Source organism: Bos indicus, chromosome 2, assembly GCF_029378745.1.
Source record: "Bos indicus isolate NIAB-ARS_2022 breed Sahiwal x Tharparkar chromosome 2, NIAB-ARS_B.indTharparkar_mat_pri_1.0, whole genome shotgun sequence".
Taxonomy (NCBI): Eukaryota; Metazoa; Chordata; class Mammalia; order Artiodactyla; family Bovidae; genus Bos; species Bos indicus.
The window spans coordinates 130,805,472-130,829,016 of record NC_091761.1 but is presented as its reverse complement, the minus strand read 5'-3'; the positions used below and the strand labels follow the sequence as shown (position 1 = coordinate 130,829,016).

General features: G+C 40.8%; 1 protein-coding gene across 5 annotated transcripts in view; it reads right to left on the bottom strand.

The window, feature by feature from the left end:
• USP48 (ubiquitin specific peptidase 48) overlaps positions 1-23,545 on the bottom strand; it is a 72,875-nt gene that overhangs the window by 5,566 nt on the left and 43,764 nt on the right. For 2 of the 5 annotated variants that reach the window (XM_019981957.2, XM_019981950.2), the window contains exons 13-23: positions 23,190-23,304; positions 22,516-22,643; positions 19,074-19,145; positions 12,867-12,991; positions 12,577-12,699; positions 12,215-12,276; positions 11,834-11,944; positions 11,097-11,227; positions 10,637-10,743; positions 6,768-6,872; positions 3,531-3,686 (exon numbers count right to left, since the gene is read on the bottom strand). In XM_019981957.2, coding sequence (XP_019837516.2) covers positions 3,531-3,686; positions 6,768-6,872; positions 10,637-10,743; positions 11,097-11,227; positions 11,834-11,944; positions 12,215-12,276; positions 12,577-12,699; positions 12,867-12,991; positions 19,074-19,145; positions 22,516-22,643; positions 23,190-23,304 — 1,235 coding nt within the window. Of the gene's footprint in view, positions 1-3,530; positions 3,687-6,767; positions 6,873-10,636; positions 10,744-11,096; positions 11,228-11,833; positions 11,945-12,214; positions 12,277-12,576; positions 12,700-12,866; positions 12,992-19,073; positions 19,146-22,515; positions 22,647-23,189; positions 23,305-23,545 lie in introns of all 5 variants that reach the window. The other 3 variants (XM_019981932.2, XM_019981941.2, XM_019981965.2) reach the window with 2 other exon arrangements.

Genomic DNA, 23,545 nt, shown 5'->3' with positions numbered 1-23,545 from the left:
GTGGAAGGTGGGGCGGGGCTGACCGTCACTCTGGTGACAAGGCTGGGGCACGGCTCTTTCGGTCACTTCCACTGTGCCCAGGTCCCACATCCTTTTAATAACCAAATCAATTCTAAATTCTTTCATAAGACCATCTCTAAATTAACCAGCAGGCTATCTGGACTCTTCTCTTTGATGCCCTTCTGTGAGCAGCCTGGAATACAAACTTTAGCCGTTAGGACTGCCATATATTCTTAGATTGAGTCTTGCCTCTAGGAGCCAAATATGAATTTCTTAAGGGTAGGGACCATGTACTCCACCCCAGTTTTAGCCAAGTGTTAAATACATTCAGAAAGACTATTGTGCATATTAAACACTATTTTCAAATTCAGAAGAATAAAAAAAAAAAAAATTTTTTTTTTAGTCACATCCAGGTGGTAAATACCAAAGAGAAATAAGGAGTTGGGCTTAGGGAGGCACACGCAGATACCTTCAGCAATACGTTCTAATTCTTCACTTGGGTGTGTTCCAGAATATTCACTTTATTATGCTGCACACCTGAGTTACATAGTCAACAGAATGCGCTCTACTACACATATCTTTTGTTATACCAATATCCACGATGCTATGGGGAAATCATTCTACCCTTTTATGCACTTGATTCTGCTCTTTGAAAAAATCCAGAAAAACTAAACAGGCAGCCCTGAACCACATCTGCATAGAATTGGGCCCAAGAGCTTTATAAGCTGGGAAGACCCTGACCAGAAAGTGATTTTAATAACAGCGCACAAGTAAATAAGAAGAGGGCTAACAAAAATGGCCTCCTCCCTGTTAAGCCAGATTCATAACTGGACTTCTCCAAAGGACCTCAGGCCCTGAGTGGCGAGCAGAGGCTGATTAAACAGCGATCATCACCGATCCTTCTATGGAACAACTGAGCCTATTTCTGGTGAGAAAGGACAGTTCTACCAAAGCCAGCCCAGCACATGGACCTCAGGCAGAGGCGACAGCTCCGCGTTCATAAACAGGACCCAGGAAGAAGCAAGCACAGCGACGGAGAAGGCGTTCTGGCATCAGCTTTAACGAAGGCGATGCCACAGCTGCCAACTGCACGAGTGCTGGTCCACAGGGCCTAAACGGGACACACAGGGTCCCCGCACCATCGCAGAGGACGGACGGACAGCAAATACCGCTAGCCACGAGCACCGTCACTCAGGGGTAGAGAACGGACAACAGCAAATACCGCTAGACACCAGCACCGTCACTCAGGGGCGGAGGCTCATACTCTGTATTTTCAGCCCACAGACAAGGACATTTCAAGTTATTCAACAACTAATGAAAAGACCCCGATGCTGGGAAAGACTGAAGGCAGGAGGAGAAGGGGCTGACAGAGGATGAGATGGCTGGATGGCATCACCAACTCGATGGACCTGAGTTTGAGTAAACTCCGGGAGTTGGTGATGGACAGGGAGGCCTGGCGTGCTGCAGTCCATGGGGTCTCAAAGAGTCGGACATGACTGAGCAACTGAACTGAACAGAATGAAGATTTATTACACCATGTGTTGAATATTGTGCTAGGTATTGGAACTATAAAGGTGAGTAGTAAACCCACTAGAGAGAGGTCCAGAGGAAAAAAAACCAAGCGGTGGAGATGGTGGCAGAAAGCCACACAGAGCTGGCAGAGCGCACAGAAGGGAGGAGTACGCTGTATAACTGAAGGCCAAGACAGGTTTTGCAGAAGTGATGTTGCCAAAGACGAACAGTGCTTCCTAGTGAGGAGAAAATGCTACTTCAGAGTGAGAGAACAGGCCGAGGGCATGGAAGTCTATGGCCTACAATATGGCAATTCATGAACCACTAGGTGCAGGGAGAATGCTTCAGGAGAACTGCCATTCTACAGGTCTGTGTGATGAGCGAGTGCAGCACAGTGGCTCTGGGAAGCCTAACAGGAACAACGAAAGCTCTGTTCCCACAGCTGCATGCTGCTCGCCACAACGTGCGTGTGTGCAGGTGTATTTATTGGCTGAAATGAGGAAATGCAATAAGCAAATTAGGAATATTTCCTCCTTCCTAAGGCAGGCAATACCACTCGCTCAAAATCCATCTTTGGGAAAATGGAATAAGAGAATTAAATACTGAACATGTTTTGAGAAAAGGGATGGATTTGTACTTCATTTACATTATGGCCTCATAGGTAGATGAATTAAGCAACTATAAATGGGTATGGTCGCCATCCTATTAACCTGGAAATGTGGTCGACCCTACGGAAGAGACGCCATGAAACATATAAACACGCACTACGTGCTTGAAAACTCACCCACCACCACCAGCTGAGGGTCACATGCACGCCCACCACAGCCAGAACGGCGCTCAGGCAGGGCGGCAAGAAGGCCCCATCTACTGGGAGGCTGTGAAAGCACCGCCTCGGAGCACCAAGGGGGGATCACGCTTCACTGCCCCTTCTCTTGACTGACTGGATCACAGTGGTCCTCCACGTAAGGAAGGGAGGGGAGAGGAAGGTCCTGGTACAGGAGCCCTCTGGGACGCGCACATCCGGGGGGCTAGCTGCTGCCTTCTAACAACTGTCTGCAGGTGACATGCTCCAGGATGGAGGCTCTTTCTGCTGACTTTTGATTTACTCTTTTAAAAGGGCGAGTCCACAATAAAAGCAGCACGGGCTCTGACAATGTCTTGATCCACAGGGGCTGTTTCTGTAATTTAAAGGTTTTGAATGTTTCGAGGTTTACCACTGGCAAGCAGAAAGCCGGTGATAGAAACAATCTTTCTCAGATGTAAAAGCTACAGTAAGAGAATAAAGATATTACGCCAACACATTTATTTTCAGAGCCATGGGTTCAACCAAGGGAAGTAATGTTCCCGGGACAATCTGGAAAAGAACACCCTCAAAGGAAGCCTATACTTTTGCTCAATTACAATGATAAATATCAGCACGAGGCAAAATGCATAACCAGTAAACTACGCCACATCAAAGTAGCAACGAGGGAAACTGGGTCAACTCTGGGGTCTGCATCAGTGACTAGAACAGATAAGGGGCCAGGTTTTCTTTCATGGACATCTTGAATATATTAGCCTCTCTCTCCTGGGTTTTGGGATGTACCATTGGCTCCTCGTTTACAGTACTTTCGCGTTCCTACCAGGAAACAATGCCAGGAGGCACTCTCATCTCTCTTCCACTGTGTAGATGTGCAAAAGCAAGGGGCGAAGAGGGGTGCAGTGGGAGAGACTGGGGATGACCTAAAATGAACCATTAAATGGCTGTCAATATTCCTCCTCATTACTGGAAAGCTACTCAGAACTGGCTCAAGGTTTCAGAATCCCCCACTTTCCCTTTTCACAGATGCTTGGCTAATTTTGGAAAACTATGAAGCTCTTTCCAAAGGAAGAGTTATTTGAATTTGGGGACCCAACAAGTATTATTCTAAACTCAAAAATGCCCTCTCCCAACAGCTCAATACTTAGGTGCAAAGCAGAAACTCGTGAAGGTCCTGTAAGTTCAGAGCATGATTAAACAGATGTTATACTTTCCTCACCTGGATTTTCAATTCTTTCAATGTTTGATTAGCAGAAACGAGAAGAGCTTTTTCACCACGAACTTTTCTGTGTCGCATACTCCGCCGAATAACTTGCTTCTGATAGGCTATATAATTTTGATGGGAGATCTTTTGCCGCTTTGTTCCTCCATTGCTCTATAAAGATCCAGAAAAAAGCAATGAAATTACCCACACCATGACCCCGCTCAAACTTCACAACACAAGGAAAAGCAGTTTATCAGAATGTTAACCATTTGAAATTCAGTTTCAACAGTGAGTAGGAACTCACTGAAGGTTCTTAGAAGGCTCAGACCAAAACTGAAAAAATTAAAGTCCTTGAACTGCACACAAGCTCCAGGATTTAAAAATGTATGTATTATAAAAAGGACATTTAAAAGCAGTGGGGTGGGGGGAGCGGGCCAGAAAAAGAAAAAATAAGCAGAAGGGAAGGTTTGACCTTAAGTCGGAAAAACAGTTATGATACACTGAATCCTAATCTGTGTATTAAACATTTCCTTCTTTTAGTGAATGACACAGACGCTAACTATAAACTGCTGAGAACTTTAAAAAACTTACAAAGGTTTGCCTTTGAAATTGCAAAAATGTTTGACTTGAAACTAATCAAATATTTAGATCCAGCTTGCAAATCACAGAAAATACAGGGGACAGAAGTAAGTTAAAACGAGTAACATAAGGAGGCAATCGGCTGAATCTAGAATGTGAGACAATCTACTCAATTCAAGAAAAGGAATTGGTCTCTAGTCAATGTCAAAAAGGAAAAGAAAAGGCGGCAGAGGCCAGGTAACTGTTCTGGAAAAAAGTCTAAAGTGAAACAAAACAATGTGTGTCTTGGCTGCATGCTGGTTTGAGGAGAAAAAATTGTTTAAGGCACACTGGGGATAGCTGAAGAAATCTGATTACAGGTAAACAGGATATTGCCTTTTTTGACAAGAACTGGTTTAAGAACTTAGAGGTGCAATGCCATGATGCGCACAATTGAAAGATGGTTCAGCAAAAAGTACAGGCATATGTAATGTATATTGTACTAGTTTTAAGAAAAAAATAATAGATGAAAACCAAATATTTCTCTAAAATACTCTAATAATGCCTCATGAATAGGTTAACAACCAGACAAGACAAGATTCTTCTGCTAACCAAGCCACAGAAGGAATGAAACAAGATTTTTAAAATACTCTTTCCCCCGGGTTTAATTAAATCTGGATGAGGCAAACCCCCAGGCTCCGGCTCTGGTTTCCACAGTTGTCACCGAGTGTCAGCTGTGCATAATCAGAGCGGTTTCGGGGTCATTATGGACACAGATGCCACACAGTCATTATCAATGGAGCGCCAGAGATTTACAAAGCAGAGAGAGGGTCAGGAAGTGAACGGAGCAGCATTTGCTGAGGCCGCCAGACCACTGGCTGGTGCTGCACGAGGCTCGAGTCAGCTCTCACCGTGAACCTAAAGGGGCACACAGGCAGTTCCAACAGAACAAACACTGAAGGTGGGAGTTGCCACAGCTTTCTCAGTCTCAACAATTCAAAAAAAACCAAAAAAATGTGGGAGCTGGTAACATTTTTCTCAAGCTCAACTATTAAAAAAAAAAAACAAACAAACTCAAGTATTTTCCAATTGTGAAATAGGACCTAAATTTCAGTTAGAAATATAAGGGAAAATATCTGTAACAACCTACAATTTTACTTTGGAAATATAAAACACAACCAAATAACAGAGCCCTGAGCATTAGGCAAGATATGTTTTTAAATGAGTCTAAAAGCCTTTCCCAGAATTATATTTTTAAAACATCCATAGAATTTAAATCCAACTTATCTGACAAAAACCAGTCCACTGGTTTTAGAAGGCTTTCAATTACCTAAGTAACATCCAATACTGGGTGCATTATTAACCTAAATGGTAGATAAGGTCAAAGTCAAAGGAACTGGGTTGATCTAGCTTAGAGAAAAGAGGAAAGGGGATTTGTTTATGTCCATTAAGGACAAACACAAATGCACCATTTTATATTACAGGGTTTAAAACAGCAATTACAGAAGCTTTGTATTGAGATACTGCAACGTATTACAAAGAAAAGGTTTGAGGAGTCTGAAATTCCGAAAACACTTGACATTCTTCTCGGACCACCTACTCTTTTCAAAAGGAAGGTTACACTTTCTTTTGCAAGATGAAATATTTAAAATATCAGTCAAGAGTATTACAACATCCAAAGAATGAGAGGAAAGACAGAAGAAAATTCAAAGTATAAAGATAACTATGGCATAAAAAACAATGTTCTCCAACAAACATTCTCTATCATATTTGTAAAGGGGAGATCTGTTGCCATGTGCAATTGAGGTATAGAAAGCAATTTAAAAACGGCTGTGGTTATGACAACAATGGATAAAACTAGCTATTCAAAAAAGTTAGTTTCTCAAAAATCTAATCACTTGAAAATATTTTTAGAAGTCTTCTAAGTAACCCTTGGGCTGAAAAGGAAAGCTTGAAATGACATAAATAAGAACAATATATTTTATATATATATAGAGAGAGAGAGAGAGGGAGAGGGAGAGGGAGAGGGAGAGGGAGAGGGAGAGGGAGAGGGAGAGGGAGAGGGAGAGGGAGAGTATTGTATATATAAAACTTTACAAACTGATTTACAAAGTTCACTGAAAGAACAGATTCCAAACTGATTATTAAACCATACTCCCAAACAAGAGGGGTAGAAATACCATAAAAAAACCCCACAAAATAGGTTATTTTAATAGAAGAATTTAAGGTCATCACAATGAAAAATCAAAGATTCAGGTTGCCTCTAGTCACCTGACTAACACCTTGAGAGACCTGAAAGTCTCTTCTATAAACTTCACTGTTATAAAGGCTATTATTATGTGTTTTGTTTGTAATGAGAGAAGTTGAGTTTAGTAATTTTTTCATACATAAATATTCCATGACTAAGCAGCAAACCAGGATTATGGTTAAAGTCTTTTTTCCAGGTGAAAATTTAATCATTACAGTATATTTTAGCCCTTCTTCTTTAATAGCAATTAATTCTGGCGTATCGTAGTCCATGACTTCTCATGAGAAATCAGGACGGCTACAGCATTCTAGCCAGCAAGGAAAAGAAGGGAAAGGGTCCTGAGGACCAGCACCGCACACAGGCCACAGCGAGGCGCCCAAGGGCTCGGAGCGACCGCTTTCAGAGCAGTGGGAGGGGTGACAACGAAAAGCAGCTTCAACACATACTTGATTAAAGTCTGGATCTTTTTCTCCATCCAGTTTAGCTTCTTCCTTATCCTCCTCTGTTTCAGAACTACTCACATTTAGCTCTGGAGCTGAATCCTTCATCACCTGAATGCGCCAGGAAAAGAGAGAAGTAGGTCAGACCCTAGGGAGGCGAGCTATGGAGACGGTGGAGCTTTGATGGCACAACTTCATCAATGGTGGGGTAACAGATCAGACAGAGGATCAAGACACGACGGCAATCTTGTTTTCTGTGCTCTGTGAACACGTTAGTTTTATCCTAACACAGGATAAAGAGAACGGATGAAATACCACTACCGAACTTAAAAAATAATAAGACATCTTTTCCTAAATTGGATATTTCACACTAGATATCAATATATACATGGACTAAGAGGTACAAAAGATACAAGAGAATACTAGGGGAAAAACAGACATTTTTACTCATCCACTTTCCCAGCAAACAAGGTCATAAGGCCTCCTTAATTCAACTTCTGAGGCAGAACCCTAGATCATCAGAGAGTAATCTGTAAGGTAACCTTCTAAAATTCATGTCAAGTTTGGCAAATATCACCAAATATAATGCATCTATGTGGTCTTCAACTTCAAAAACCTTGGAATCAAATTAATGAGGTGTCCAGAGAACTGGGTCAGGATCTACCTAAGAGCCATACTTAATATAGTGAAAATGCTCCAAAAACAGTCCACAGTAACACCGTGCTCCCAAAATATACCCAAATCTATGTTTCACCTACCCTTTAGGTCAACCAAAGCAAGACGCTCTACAGCGGTCTTTCTCATTTCTGTTCTGTCCATATCAACTCCAAATACAATGGCCAGGGTGACTTTTTGAAAGCATAAGTGAGATCACACCATGACCTCCCTTGAAGCTTCAGTGGCTTACATCTAGGCTTTGAACAAAGATCCCAAATCCCTGGTATGATGTACAAAATTCAATTAAAATTTGACTCCTCCTTGGGAGAAACTTCTCTTTAGATCAGTGCCGCCCACTATGGGAGTGAGAGGTGACACAGGTCTGCTGAAGTTAAAACTACATAAAAACCTGGTTCCTCAAGTCAGCCCAGTCGCATTTCAGATGCTCCACAGTCAAGGGTGGCTGGTGGCTACGATGCAGATAAAAACACCTCCACCACCGCAGAAGCATCCACTGGGCAGTGCTGCTCTAGACAACGCTGACTCTACTTCGAGGGCGCCAGGCTTACGCTCCCACCTGGCCTCCACGTCACAGGCAGGGTCTCTGACAGCTAGTGCTCAGGTAAAACAACTCCTCCTCCAAGGCACCTAGCCCACCCCCTCCCTATTTAACAGGGCACCTCCGCCTCTGTCAGTCAAATGCTCTACTCTGCAAGACTTCCTTCAACATGCTTGTTCTTATATGAAATCATCTTACACAGCTTATTCTTGATCTACCTCACTAGGTACAAATACTCTCGAAGGTAGGTACAGTGGTCTTCTGCACCAGCTGTATCCCAAGACAGTTCCTAGCACACAGCTGGCATTCAATCAATATTGTACATCGAAATCAACAACTGACTAGACCCACATAAGGCTTCCCTTGTGGCTCAGCTGGTAAAGAATCCACCCACAATGCGGGAGACCTGGGTTCGATCCCTGGGTTGGGAAAATCCCCTGGAGAAGGGAATGGCTGGCTACCCACTCCAGTAATCTGGCCTGGAGAATTCCATGGACTGGGCCCATGGGGTCACAAAGAGCTGGACACGACTGAGTGACTTTCACTTCACTTCAGACCCACATAAGAAAAGTCTTCTTAAGTGAACACTGCAAACAAATAGAAGAAAACAATAGAATGGGAAAGACTAGAGATACCAAGGGAAGATTTCAAGCAAAGATGGGCACAATAAGGGACATAAAAGGCCAAGGACTTAACAGAAGCAGAAGAGATTAAGAAGAGATGGCAAGAATACACAGAAGAACTTTAAAAAATTTTTAATGTTCTGGATAACCATGATGGTGTGGTCACTCACCTAGAGCCAGATACCCTGGAGTGTGAAGTCAAGTGGACCTTAGGAAGCATTACTATGAACAAAGCTAGAGAAGGTGATGGAACTCCAGCTGAGCTATTTAAAATCCTAAAAGATGATGCTGTTAAAGTGCTGCACACAACATGCCAGTAAACTTCCCTGGTGGCTTAGACAGTAAAGCGTCTGCCTACAATGAGGGAGACCTGCATTCGATCCCTGGGTCAGGAAGATCCTCTGGAGAAGGAAATGCCAACCCACTCCAGCATTCTTGCCTGGAAAATCCCATGGATAAAGGAACCTGGTAGGCTACAGTCCACAGGACTACAAAGAGTCCAACACAATTGAGCAACTTTACTTCATTTCACTTCAGCAGTGGCCACAGGACTGGAAAAGGTCAGTTTTTATTTAATTTCCAATGAAAAGTAATGACAAAGAATGTCCAAATTACTGTACACTGAACTCATTTCACACACTAGCAAGGTAATGTTCAAAATCCTTCAAGTTAGGCTTCAAAGTATATGAACCAAGAAATTTCAGATGTACAAGCTGGATTTAGAAAAGGCAGAGGAACCATAGATCAAATTGCCAACATCCGCTGGATCAAATAAAAAGTGAGACTTCCAGAAAAACATCCACTTCTGTTTTACTGACTACACCACACTGTTTTATTGACTACACCTTTGACCTTGTGGATCACAACAAACTGTGGACAATTCTTCAGGAGATGGGAATACCAGATCACTTACCCACCTCTTGACAAACTTGTATGCAGGACAAGCAGCAACAGTTAGAACAGGATATGGAACAACAGAATGGTTCAGAATTGAGAAAGGAGTACGTCAAAGCTGTGTACTGTCACCCTGCTTATTTAACTTATATGCAGAGTACATCATGGAAATGCTGGGCTGGATGAATCACAAGCTGGAATCAAGATTGCCGAGAGAAACAACCACAACCTCAGATATGCAGATGATACCACTCTAAAGGCAGAAAGCAAAGAGGAACTACAGAACCTCTTGATGAGAATGAAAGAGGAGAGTGAAAAAACTGGCTTAAAACTCAACATTCAGAAAACAAAGATCATGGCATCTGGTCCCATCACTTCATGGCAAACAGATGGGGAAAATGTGGAAACAGTAACAGATTTTATTTTCTTGGGCTCTAGAATCACTGCAGATGGTGACTGCAGCCATGAAATTAAAAGACACTGGGTCCTTGGAAGAAAAGCTATGGCAAACCTAGACACTGTATTAAAAAGCAGAGACATCACTTTGCCAACAAAGATCCATATAGTCAAAGCTATGGTTTTTTCCAGTAGTCATGTATAGATTTGAGAGTTGGATCATAAAGAAGAATGGATGTTTTTGAATTGTGGTGCTGAAGAAGACTCTTGAGAGTCCCTTGGACTGCAAAGAGATCAAACCTGTCAACCCTAAAGGAAATCAATCCTGAATATTCACTGGAAGGACTGATGCTAAAGCTCCAATACTTTGCCCACCTGATGCTAAGAGCTGACTCATTGGAAAAGACCCTGATGCAGGGAAAGATTAAGGGCAGGAGGAGAAAGGGACGACAGGATGAGATGGTTGGATGGCATCACCTAATCAATGGATATGGGTTTGAGCAAACTCTAGGAGATAGTGTAGGACAGGGAAGCCTGGCGTGCTGCAGTCCATGGGGCCACAAAGAGTTGAACATGACTTAGTGATCGAACAACAGATCCACATAAATTTATGTAACGATTCCTTTTCCATTCCAGTTCAATGGCTCCACCCTTCAAAGGAACTCCAGGCAATATTCAGTGAAAATCAAACAAGTCAAAAAGCAAGCTTGATTATTACTAGTTATGGCCACAAGAGGGACTGGTACCTTCTTATTATCCACAACTTTATGGACATAGATGGTAGCTTGAGTGTATTCACGCAGGTCCCTCTGCTGTTGACACAATAAGCCTTCTCGACATTCTGGACAGAGTTCTAAGAAGAAAAAAAGTTTTTTTAAAAAAAAGGTAAAACCAGAAAATACCAGTAGCTGAGGAATTACTACCAAAAGAATGAAAGATCTAAAGGAACATTTCAAAGTTACCAGAGAGTATTTAGCAAACTACTACTCTTATTTTTTAATGGCTATATTTTATTATATGCAAATAAGTACATTTTTACTGTCAAAAATATTTGTATGGTCATTATATGATACTTTCCATCTAAGGAATATAGAATGGACCACCACGAGATCTGTAAGTAAAGAATACAATACTGGCATACTCTTTGCCTCCCCGTTAAAATTGTGACTTTTAACTACATAAACCAAGAGTGATATGAATACTTACTAGGCTCAGAAATATACTGTGTTTCTGAAGGGTGTGCATCTCCTCCTTCAGTTCTCGTGATTTTAATTACATGATCCACAACAAAGAGCTTTTGTATCATCTGCCACTCACTGGGCCACATGAGAGCTATACTGTGCAAGAAAACACAACATGCGTTAAGACACAAGGACAGAATCCATCTGTAAACCAAAACTATCCACACCACTATTCAACACAAAGAAATTGAGAAGGAAGAGCTACACCAACAGCAATGGTAGTTTTTCAAATAAAAGAATGCTCTAACTTTCTTTTGTATGAAAAAAAGCAATGAAAGTAAATATACTGGAGTCACACGAATCAACAGGGCTAAACCTCAAAAGCCAAAGTTGAGCAAAGAAGTTAGCTACAGAGGGTAAGGACGTGACCTAGAGACACTGTCCTGGGTCCCAGCAATTTCTAAGGAGAAAGCAGGGCTCAGGAAGGAGAGGGGAGAAGTAAGGGCAAGTAGCCTCAGGCAGCCTCCCGACTTTTATGGAAAAGCAGTCTTTTTTTCTAGTCTATGTGCTGCCAAAGCGAGCACAAGAAGCAGTCTTTAAAAAAAAAAAAAAGACAAGCCAACCTCTGGTTATACCAGAGGAAATAACCCCACAATTCAAGAAAAGATTAGTTCTTAAAATAGACTATGTCAGACGAGACATTTCCTAAACACATTCTATTAATCATCAGAAACAAACATCGCATGAAGAGAAGAAACTCACAGTTTAGAATCTTCTTTGGTCATGGAAGCAAATGTAAACATGAGGCCCCCGTGGGGACACAGGAGAGCGCTGTTTCCGACCGATGACACAGGACTGCACCTGGTAGGTTTCCTACTCAAATGAGCAAAGGACGATCAATATACTTCACTATGGCATGACTGAAGAGAGCATTTTTTATGATTATTTTAAAATTACAGACATTTTTCAAGGATATTAATAATTAAATGTACTTCTTAGGATTATTCATTTAAATTCTCAGGAAAGAAAGCTTTCAGTATAGGCAATTATAGTAAAAGGTAAGGTACCATGATTATAACTCATGAATTAAAAATACTGTAATCAAAAATAAAAAAAGGGAAATAGGTAACCTTTGGTATCTACCTGACAAATTTTCGCCACTCTTCTACAAAGAACTGGGACACAATGTAGAGCACATCTGTTTCCTGGAACAGAAAAATCAGACACAAGTATCTCTTAATTCACTGCATTCTTAACCTAAATCCTATACAGAAAATGTCTCCATATAACTGTGGGTTTGCCCCTTAAAGTCTCGTAAATAAAATGGAAATAGAACCCTCTACCAAGCAACCACGAGGAAGAGTCGAATCCTCCAGCTTAGAAAACTATGCAAATGTGAGAAATGGAGACGATCTCATTATTCTGAAAGCACTGTTCACTCAGCAACTTGGCAAGGGCCTTACACAGATGAGATGGACTCTGCCCCTTTGTGGGAATCATTATACCTCTGGCCAGTTACTGAGACACGGTCTGTTTTTGTCCTGGAACAAATTTGGAAGAGAAGTTTTCTGCTCATTTGCAATCATCTTATGTAAGGCTTCATTTTCTTCCCCTTCTCTTTCTAAAATCTGAAAGAGAACCAAGCAGGAAGCGATCAACCATCTCCAGCTGACAGCACAGGACCTGCCGCCTCCCCACACCTCCACTCAAAGTGCAATGTCAGTTCTCCTGGAAAATCAATCCAGGGAGGAGACACGTGACTTCCACAGCTGTCAGGACCGCGGGCGGCATGCACCTTGCACTGCGAACAGCACTCTTTGTAACTTGGAAATTCGGGAGCCTTTGGAAAGTACTGCTGCAGTTTGCTCCAAGCCTCTTTAGAAACAAGCCTTCTTTCATTTTCTGATATGCATAACTCGCCTAGGTCAAAAAGAAAAAAAAGGGGCGGGGGGGAGTTTGAAAAAAAAAGTTAATATATACCCTGCAAAAATCTACTTAATACAAATTTGTAGCGCTTCTTATCCTTCTGTTCCAAAGTGCTGTAATTTTTTCTCTCTCTCCAATTTCAAAATCTCTAAATTTTTAGTTTCATCTAATTCTAAAGGAGCTAGCCATTCCTTTGTCCTTAATCTAGGTCTTTCTTCCTGCCAGTGAAGGAAGCAATAAAAGGGCTTCCAGAGGTTCTGGGGTGCCACTGTGGAGGCTGTCCAACAGCATTTCATCTCCACCTGCATTCAAACAGCACAATTTCCTGCAGAACGCATTTTCTCCCATTTTGTCTTATTACTTTACTAAATTCACCCTGAACCAAAATGCTGTTTTCAATGTTGTGTGACCCTGACAGTTAAATAGTGAAGCCATCTACTGTTAAGCTGGAAGACCCTCTCCAGTCAATACCCAGTTGCTTCGCTGTTACTACTGCAAACACCTGAATCCTGCGGATCTTTAGAAACCGAGAAGAGGAGAAATAAGCAGAGCACCTTCCCTTCCTCAGATCACAGCAACATCCACACGGCAGTGACCCTGAGCCTCATCAGCCTGCCTCGATCTACTGCTCACATGGACGCTTCCAGCATTCCAGGGCCGTTCTCCCCACTCTATCCCTCATTCGTTCTGTGGGTCTAGTTCTGCTGCTTCAGCTGTTCCCAGCAGACAGTGAAGTGCATACATGGACCTTTTTGGTTCATTACCCAAAAAAATTCTTTAAGGTTCCAAAGGAAACTGTGTTTCTACTGCCACTGGCAAGATACCTACAAGTTTAATAAGAGTTAGAAAGCCAAGGGCTTTCTAAATGCACTATCTTAATTCTTTTGCTTTATGTATTTTCCATAATAAAGAATCAGAGAAATTAATACACTAAGGGTCACCACAATTGGTGAATAACAAAGCTGGGATATAAAAACCAGATCTGTCTCATCTAAACTCCATAGTTTCTAATGCCTCAAAATTCATCTTCTTAACTTCCACGCATCACTTCCTCTTAGTGAGCTCTGATTAATCCTAAGAAAAGATTACACTGCTTTAATATATTTACTACTAGAGAAAATAGGTCACAACGTAAAAATTAACTTTATTTCTGAAGAGTAGGTTAACAAATTTTTCCTCTGAGGTTATGAAAACTTACTTTAAAATGCTTACCCTCAGACAGAATTATGGAATTTATTATTATTTTTAAATTTAATTGTTTTATTATTTTTTTCTTTTATGGAATTTATTATTATTATTTTAAACACTAACTGGATAATCAGATTTCAATTTAGTACACCTTTATGGTGAAATATAATACAGCTATAAAAAAGATTAAAGCAGACTTCTATAACTAATTTAAAAATAATTCCAAGGCAATTACACTTTTTAAAGTGGTTTCTTTTTTATTAAAAGTACCCTTCCTCTGCATATATGTGGTATAAACAAATCTGGTTCAGAAAGGGAGAGAGAATGAAGGAAACGATAATACAAACACATATTTTAAATAGGATTCCACAGGCTCTGGAGTCTACACTGCCTCTCTTTTGGGTAAGGGTGCTTTTACTTTATGACTGGCTATAATGTTGCATGTGCATTTCTCAGGTAATTAAAAAAAATAACTCAAGTTTATTTAAAAAGTCAGCAAAGTCTTCTAATATACTACAGTCAGAAATTGGTTAATAAAGTGCTTTGCTCTACCCCTAGCTATGCTTCTAAATTTAGGTTCATATTAACATATCATGATTTAATATATCTGGATATTGTTTAACCTAAAAATGAACTTTTACTCAAGACATGAATTTTTAGAAATCAGACTTGTATCCTGCAATATGTAACACTCTCTTAAATCTTAAGAGAAAGCCAATAAAATAAATTCATTTTGTAAGCAACATCTCTGAATACAAGGATCAAACGAGTCATGAGAGATTTAATTCACCAAACATATCAGGATAATGTAATCCCCAAAGATTCTTCTGGTAAAAATAGAAATCTAGTTAACAATGACTTTAGATTCTGGATAAATCTCCTCCCTGACAAAATCTAGTTCAAACCCTAATATTTTGGGTCACAGAACATCCTAAGGATTTGTTAAAAAAGAAAAAAGATTAATTAAAAAACTGCTCAGCTCCTTAGTAAACAAGTGTAATAAACAACGTAAGTTAAGAAGGAAGGTTAACTGTTAAATAAACGTAGAATGAAATGGATAAGACAGCCTGATGGATTTGGAATATCCGCAGTAAATGCTGAACTCTGAGACAGCAGTAAACCACCCAACAGAATGTAATCCGTGATTAGTTCACATAAAATCCGTGATAAATATACGCAAGCTTTAGAGTATGAAAATTCAAACAAGGATTTCTAGATAAAAATGATGTTTTAAAATGACATTAAAACCACAGTAACAGGGATCTTTACTGAAAGACATAAAATCATAATGAAGGATAAAAAAGAACAGAGGCAACAGCAACAGATATTATAGGAGGTTAGAAGGTGGATGGATGAGATGTAAGAAAAATGAACTCTAAATCGACGAAAGTCAAGAAGCAAATAGATTTACAACACTACAGAACTGCCCCCACAAACCCAGGAAATTGGGGTACTCGGAAGGGAACAGATTACAGTCTGTTTAAGAGACGGTTAAAATTCTGGCTCCCTCTTCTATACGTTCTACAGATACCTGCCCGCCTCTACCCACAAAAGACACAAGCTGCTCTGATGGCACAAAACCAGGGGCCTCTGGGGACGCAAAGCGGAGACGTGAGGCAGCACACTGAGGTGCATGCGGCTGAGTGAAGGCTTCATACAGAAGGCAGAGGTTCCAAGCCCTCTTCTCTGTAACCCTGAGGTGACAGTCGGCTCTGCAGTTTCCAGGCAGAAGGAGGAAAGATGCTTATGGAGAAATCTGAGAAGCCTGAGAGGAGATAATGAAATTGAGAATTCTGCAGTGAAAGAGCCCCATGGGGACACCAAATGAGGAAACCTGGGGCCCCTCACACTGCACATGTGTGAGGCGTCCGCAGGGCACCTCACATGCTACACGCATGGGACCTGCACAGGGGGAAGTGTCCCAGGGCTGTGGACAGAGATCTTATTAGCTGCCAGAGGTGGAAGGGACAAAAACTGTCTATGAAGGGCTTTGGACAAACAGTACATTGAAAGATCCATTAAGTCCTTCAAATTTTAAAGGAAAAGAATTTCTGATTACACAACTAGGGAGAAACTAACCATCAAGTGTGGTGACCTTTAGCGAATGACTCACCTCTCTATGCCTCAGTTTGCTTATTCATCAGCAGAAGCAGTATAATAATAATCCAGCAGTGAGTGAATATCTACACACTTAGAAAACTCCTGGGCACAACACTCAACAAATGCCCAACCATCATCTTACTGCTTCAGTGCTACGACGACCATGACCACAGCTCAGAAACAAGCCTAAATGTAACTCCACTGAGGGGTGGGTTCTCAGTAAGGTGCCACATCCTGCAGCTGAAAAACCTGCTGCCACGGACATGGTACACTGAGAGGTGCTATCCACAAAAGCAAGAACTGAGACGGTGCTTTTTAAACTCGAGATAACAAGGTGCAGCAACCAAATGGCACTGGGCTGCAGAACAAGCTAGAAGATCCAAAAAAAAAAAGCTCATGTACCGTTTCTGACAAGCTGAGGGGCATGGCACAGGTCCTGAAATCACACGCAGCTCTGCCATGCTTCCTAGTCAAAGCTGTAAAACTGAAATGACAAGATGAGAGAGGTGGGCTGAGAGCAAATGTCAGTGCGCGAGGGAGGAAGACAATCGGTGTTCTGGCACCATTTCACCCTGCTAAGCAGCATCGAGCACAGAAACTTAGTGTTTAACTACAGATTCCTCAACACTCAAAATGGAAGCACTTATGCTGTGTGCAACTCTACAGCAAAAGGTTAAAAAAAAGAGTTGATATGAAAGCACCAGGAGAAAAGCTAATTTACTCCTGGCTGTTCGCATCACCTTCCTCTAGGGCTTACTTAATCTGTCTGCCATTCAGGGTTACACATCTGCCTTCAAACTTGTGTTCCTACTGTGCTCTAGTAACGCATCAACTGTGTCCGACTCTTTGCCACCTCATGCACTGTAACCTGCCAGGCTCCTCTGTCCACGCAATTCCCCAGGCAAGAATACTGGAGTGGGTTGCCATTTCTTCCTCCAGGGGATCTTTCAGACCCAGGGAACGCACCTGCATCTCCTGCATGGGAGGCAGTGAGTTTGTGTCTAGAAAGGCATGAAGTGGCACTCATGTGACAACTACCATCACCATCACCAAGGACTCTTCATTAACAAAATCACTGATTTAGGGACTTCCCTGGCTGTCCACTGATTAAGACTTTGCGAGTTCAATGCAGGGGGCAAGGGTTTGATCCTTGGTCGGGGAACTAAGACTGTGCACGCTGTGCAGTGCAATCAAAAGAGAAAAAATAAGGTGTGAATGAGGGCAAGGGTTAGGCATCAAGTATGGGTTCCTAATGAGGCAATGAAGAACTAATATAAGGAATTGATTCGTCCCAGTCATAAAAAAAAGATGAAACAGGCCTTCTCTGATGGTGCAGTGGATCAGAATCCACCGCCAGTGCGGGAGACGCGGGTTCGATCCCTGGTCCAGGAAGATTCCATGTGCCTTGGAGCAACAAAGCCCACTCGCCAAAACTACTGGGCCTGCGATCTAGAGCCTGAGAGCCACAACTACGGAAGCCCGTGCGCCCACAGCCTGTGCTCCCAAGGACACAAGCCACTGCAATGGGAGCCTGAGCGCCGCAATGAAGACCCAGCACAGCCAAACATGAAGAGTGAAATAAGGCCATCGTAGCAACACAGATGGGCCCAGAGGTTGTCGTATTAAGGGAGTCAGATGGACAGGTATTATGATACCACTCATGTGGAATATAAAAAATACACAACCAACTTATTTAACAAACAGACTCACAGACACAGGCAATAAAACTTCTGGTTACCAAAGGGGAGGGCAGAGGGAGGATAAATAAGGAGTTTGAGACCAGCAATACATGCTACTACATATAAACTGGATAAACAGTAAGCGCAGGGAACTATACTCAGTGTCTTACAGTAACCCATAATGAAAAAGAATATATATGGGCATGTTCACATATGCAGAACCAGTTTGCTGTACACATAAAAGTAACAACACAATAAATTAACTATACGTCAATCAAAAAAAAGAATTCGGAGTATTCTCAATATGTTAGCACATAACCAGAAATGCCAACAGGGGTTAAGAGATTCACCACTGACATCCGAGTGTCTCTGCGGCCAGTTTTTCCCAGGGGAGGGAGGGAGGGGGAGAGGAAAGAAGGAAGGGAGAGTCAGTGGGGAACCCATTCAGTAGAAGGCTTGGAGAAGGAGATACCTTTCTGGCTTTCAGAGTGCTGACAATGGGAAACCATACGGTATATACAAGGAGTCCCTCTCCAAAGAAAAATCAAACAAACTCATCTATTACAAGTGGGCTCTCACTAAAACCAAATACATACATGAACAAATGCACAGGATTAATAAAGACTGGGAAACCAAGAGTATATATAGTACGCAGTAGCTAGCCAATCAATGTCTAAGACACTAAACCAGAAACAGTCATGAGGAGAAAATAAAAATGCTGCCTTCAAAGTGTTCACATCTGGATAATGACATAGACACAGAAATGGGAAATAACTGAAATCCTCCTTCAAGCTCAGAAAGCCCTTCAATGTGACAAGTGACAAATTTTCCCCTCTAAAATACAGGGAAATTCTATCTTGTATTATTTACAATTTTTCTTGTGAGGAGAAAGGAAAAGGTGTGAGAGGCACTGGCGTGAAGGCAGGCCACAGAAGCTAGCCGCTGAAGAGAGAGCAAGAACAGAACCACCAGGTCACGGCCAGTTCAGAAAGCCACTAACTCTGCCATGCCTTCCACATCAGGGCCTAATCTCTGAGCAGGAAATATTGTTAACAAAATATTTATGATATGCTAAACACTAACAGAGGAAGTCTGACACTTTGGCTTACCATGTGGGCACAGAATGTCTTCATTGAAATTCAATTCCTCCTCGTCCTCCTTTCTTTCTTCCTTTGATTCATCTAATCAAAAGACATACACAGAGTAACTCCTCTAGCTGCTACATTTAAAGTTAAAAGGAGCGAAGACACTACTCTACACAGCTTCAAACAGAAAACTTTAAAACATTCTAAAATCAGACCCGGCTGATTCTGACAGTTGAGCTAAGAAGTGTTTCATCTTTCCCTTAAAAGGAAAGAACAATTTCTGAATGGCAGTTTTACTTTTTAAAGATTTGGGTTATGTAATATGCATTTTTTTTCAAACTGAAAAACAGTTCATCTGTCTTTCCATTAATTCTAATCTACGTACGTAGAATACTGTGTCATAAACCAGGACAATCATATACATGTCATGTTACTTTCATCCATCGATTCTTTAGGGCAACGAGACAAAGCTTTAGAAGGCTAACGAAATAAGGATTCAACCTTTGATGCTAAATACACATAATTAAAACACTCATTTTCCTGTTGCCAGTTCTCTTACAATGGCTGCTCTGCCCACTTGTCAACACTGTCCCAACTGTCAATTTGTAGCTGTGTGTACCAGGGAACAGGATCACGTAAGACAAGTCCTAAGACCAACGGATTACAGAATAGTGGTGCATGGATTTTCCAGGTTAAGCACACAACACACTTTTGATACACTTAACATATATAAAGAACATTTACTTAAAATTAAATTAATAAATTAAAATTTATTAATTAGTCATTAAAAAGGTCAAGTAGGAAAAAAAAAAAAAGGTTCAAGTGGAAAAATAGGCAAAAACACGTGACCAGGTAACTCTCCTGTCTGTTTCTCAATCTGGGTCACACACTGTGGAAATTAGGCAGAGAAGCAGGTACTGCATCTGTGTTTACAAACTAATTGTAAAAAGCTGAAATAAGTTAAATAAATATATACATTCTATATATATATACACACACACATTCAATGTATATTACATATATACATTCAATATATACTACATATTCAATGTATATTACGTTCAACTTATATATACACATGCAATGTATATTTTATATGTACACATATATATTCAATGTATAAATATATGCATTCAATGAAATTTAGTCGCTAGATTTTAAAACACTGAATGTCTTTGTAAAGTAAGATCCACAACTGTGCCAATGGAAGCATCATTCTGAAAACCCACTATTTACAGGGATATCTGGTAGAAAGACTTTGTTACTTCTACCTCGCTTCAAGCTTTTAAAATCTTTGAATGGAGGAAGGGGGAGATGAGAAGCATTTTATTACTCTGAAAGCAACATGAAGATGTTTTCAATCTAGGACACCAAGGCATTTTCTATTATGGCATCAAACTTTACTTAAAATGAAGGTTCGCTGGAGCCCCAAAGGGGACACCAATGCATGAAACGGAAAGGGAATTAGGGGCCTAGAGAACACATGGCGGCTGCCCAAGGGAAGAAAGGTGGGAGGGGCACGGGGCGCGGCGTTTGGGATTATCAGACCAAGCTTATGTATGTGAAATGGATAACCAACTAGTTCCTACTGTTCAGTACAGGGAACTATACTCAACATCCTGGGATGAACCGCCATGGAAAATAATATGAGGAAGAATGCTGCATGTGTGTGACTGAATCACTCTGCTGTACCCAAGAAACTAACACAAGACAGCAAGTCAAATATACTTTAATGTGGAAAAAAAAGGAAAAAAAAAAAAAAAAAAGGAAAGATCGCTGATACATATAAAAAGGCTTGAAAGAACACAAGATAGTTAATACCCTGGGTCACATGACACATTAAAAGTAATGTTTTCGATCTTTGTTTTTAATGAAGTAGTTGATGTACAACTTTATGGAAGTTTCAAGTATACAGCACAGTGACATACAATGTAAAAGTCATATACGATATATAATTGTTATAATACATTAACTATATTTAAAACTCTTTTCAAAAACAATACAAAATAAAATTGAAACTAATGTTAACTTCATGAAGTATACAGCACAATAAAATACACTGACCAAAAGAAAAACACTCTTCAAATTTTTAAATATTAAAAAAAAAATCACAGTTTAAAATTAATAGTGGCTTTGGGCTTCCCTGATAGCTCAATTGGTAAATAACCCGCCTGCAATACGGGAGACCCCGGGTTGATTCCTGGGTCGGGAAGATCTGCTGGAGAAGGGATAGGCTACCCACTCCAGAATTCCTGGGCTTCCCTTGTGGCTCAGCTGGTAAAGAATCCACTTGCAATGTGGGAGACCCGGGTTCGATCCCTGGGTAGGGAAGATCTCCTGGAAAAGAGAAAGGCTACCCACTCTAGTATTCTGGCCTGGAAAATTCCATGGACTACATGGGGTCGCAAAGAGTCGGGTAAGACTGAGTTATTTTCCCTTTCTACTGTTTTTATATTCTTAAAAAGAAAAGGCAGTGACATGAGAAGTCCCATACCAAATAAAATGACACAAATATTCAAATGCAGTAAATACAGAATAATTCAGTAAAAGATTAAGAATATTAAAACAATAAAAATATATGTAGGTAAAAATAAATAAAAATATATGTAGATAAATACTAATATCTGGAGATACAAGTTAAATGAAATAATTTCTTATGGATCACTAATTGTATCTCTCAATTAATAAACTGTTCAAACAATTTCTATTTTAAAGTTAAAAGGTTTTAATGCCTTAACTCCTCATATCTTATAAAATACTGATTATAAAATTAAACTGAGTCATTGACTGACATTAATGTATTTTCCTATTTACAAGCATAACTTCAGAAATATCCAAAGAATTTATAAGTAAAATGCTATTCAAAACCTGCATTTTCTCCTGGATGAAAAATGCAGAAGTTCAAGGTCAATCACTTAACACACTCAGTCTTCCAGTATGGCTAATAAACTATACATTGGGCAATTTGCAACAGACTTTTCTTAAAAACTTTAGCTGGAGCAAAATTTAAAATAATTTTTCTTGGGACTAATTAGAGAGACCCAGAGCCCACAGCAGGTCAGGTTATGAGGAGTGCCCCTTGCTCACTTTAAATAGCTTACAATCTTTTACTTGTTCTGAGACATTTTTGAGCGCTTTAGGCATTACATGGAAGGAATTAAAACAATTTTGAAGGTGTAAGTGTTAGTCGCTCAGTCGTGTCTGACTCTTTGCGACCCCATGGACTGCATAGTCTGCCAGGCTCCTCTGTCCATGCGATTCTCCAGGCAAGAATACTGGTGTGGGTAGCCATTCCCTTCTCCAGGGGATCTCTCTGACCCAGGGATCAAACCCAGGTCTCCTGTATTGCAGGCATATTCTTGACTGTCATCAGGGAAGCCCCAAAACAATTTTACCACAAACAAGTGCTTACAATTGTGGTATAATTCACAGCCACCTACAAACAGGTTTTATTGATAAACAGTACCTTTATTCAAGGTGTTGCCATTCATTTTCCCGTTGCTTTGGTCTGCATCGCCATCTTGCTCATCAAGCTGTTCAAGAGCCAGCTGGCGCCAACTGCGTAAGGAGGACTTCCCCACCCAAAATCCATCACTGCTGTGGAATAAAGAGAGAATGCAAAATTATGCAGGCAACGTTCTTAATATCCTTCTCCCTCCTTTCCTTATAAAGATCACAACAAAACTGAATCAAAAGTTCAATATTTGCTTCTGTGCATTTATACTTTTTTAACCTATTTTGGCCATTTTTACTCCTCACTACTAAATTACAGGTAATCAGATGTGCAGTTTGTTAACATTCTTACTTCAGCCTCTCTCAAGGGGACACCCTAAGGCCAGCTAGAATGGTTTTCCAACATTAGCATTTCCTGATTCCATGACAAAGGCGAGCACCGGGCCTTGGGTTGTTTAGGCCTCAGACCCACACCTCTGCTTCCACCTTTTATAATGGATGGAATACAGCCAGGAGGGCTGCCACCAGCTCTATCTTTGCCTCAGCAGCGATCACTGCGAAATTTAATCTGGCATGCCTGATCACTCATTACCTTCTTTCTTCCGAAGAACCCAAGTCTCTATTATTCATAAATGATAAGCTACTTGGTTTTTAGCCTATGAAACAATATACACCATGTTAACATACCTCTTCACTGTTGCTTTAAGCAGATTATTTACAGTTTTATAATCTTCGTTTAGTTGGTTCTTCAGACGCAGCACACGGCAACGTTCTACTACACACTCCTTACACAGGGCTTTCACTGAGACAGAGAGCCGAAGAAAAGACAGCGTATTCAGACAGGTTTTCTGTGATGGAAATGGTTTCAGCACTTCATGAAGCAAGGAAGAATGTGAACCCAAAGTCACTAATTCAGACGATTCAGCAACCTGGTATGCGTCCTAAATTATTTTGGTGACATAAACATCAAGACAGCAATAGGGCTATCCTGCATAAGGAACCATCGGTTATAAAACGTTATACTGTGCTTTGACTGTCTGTGC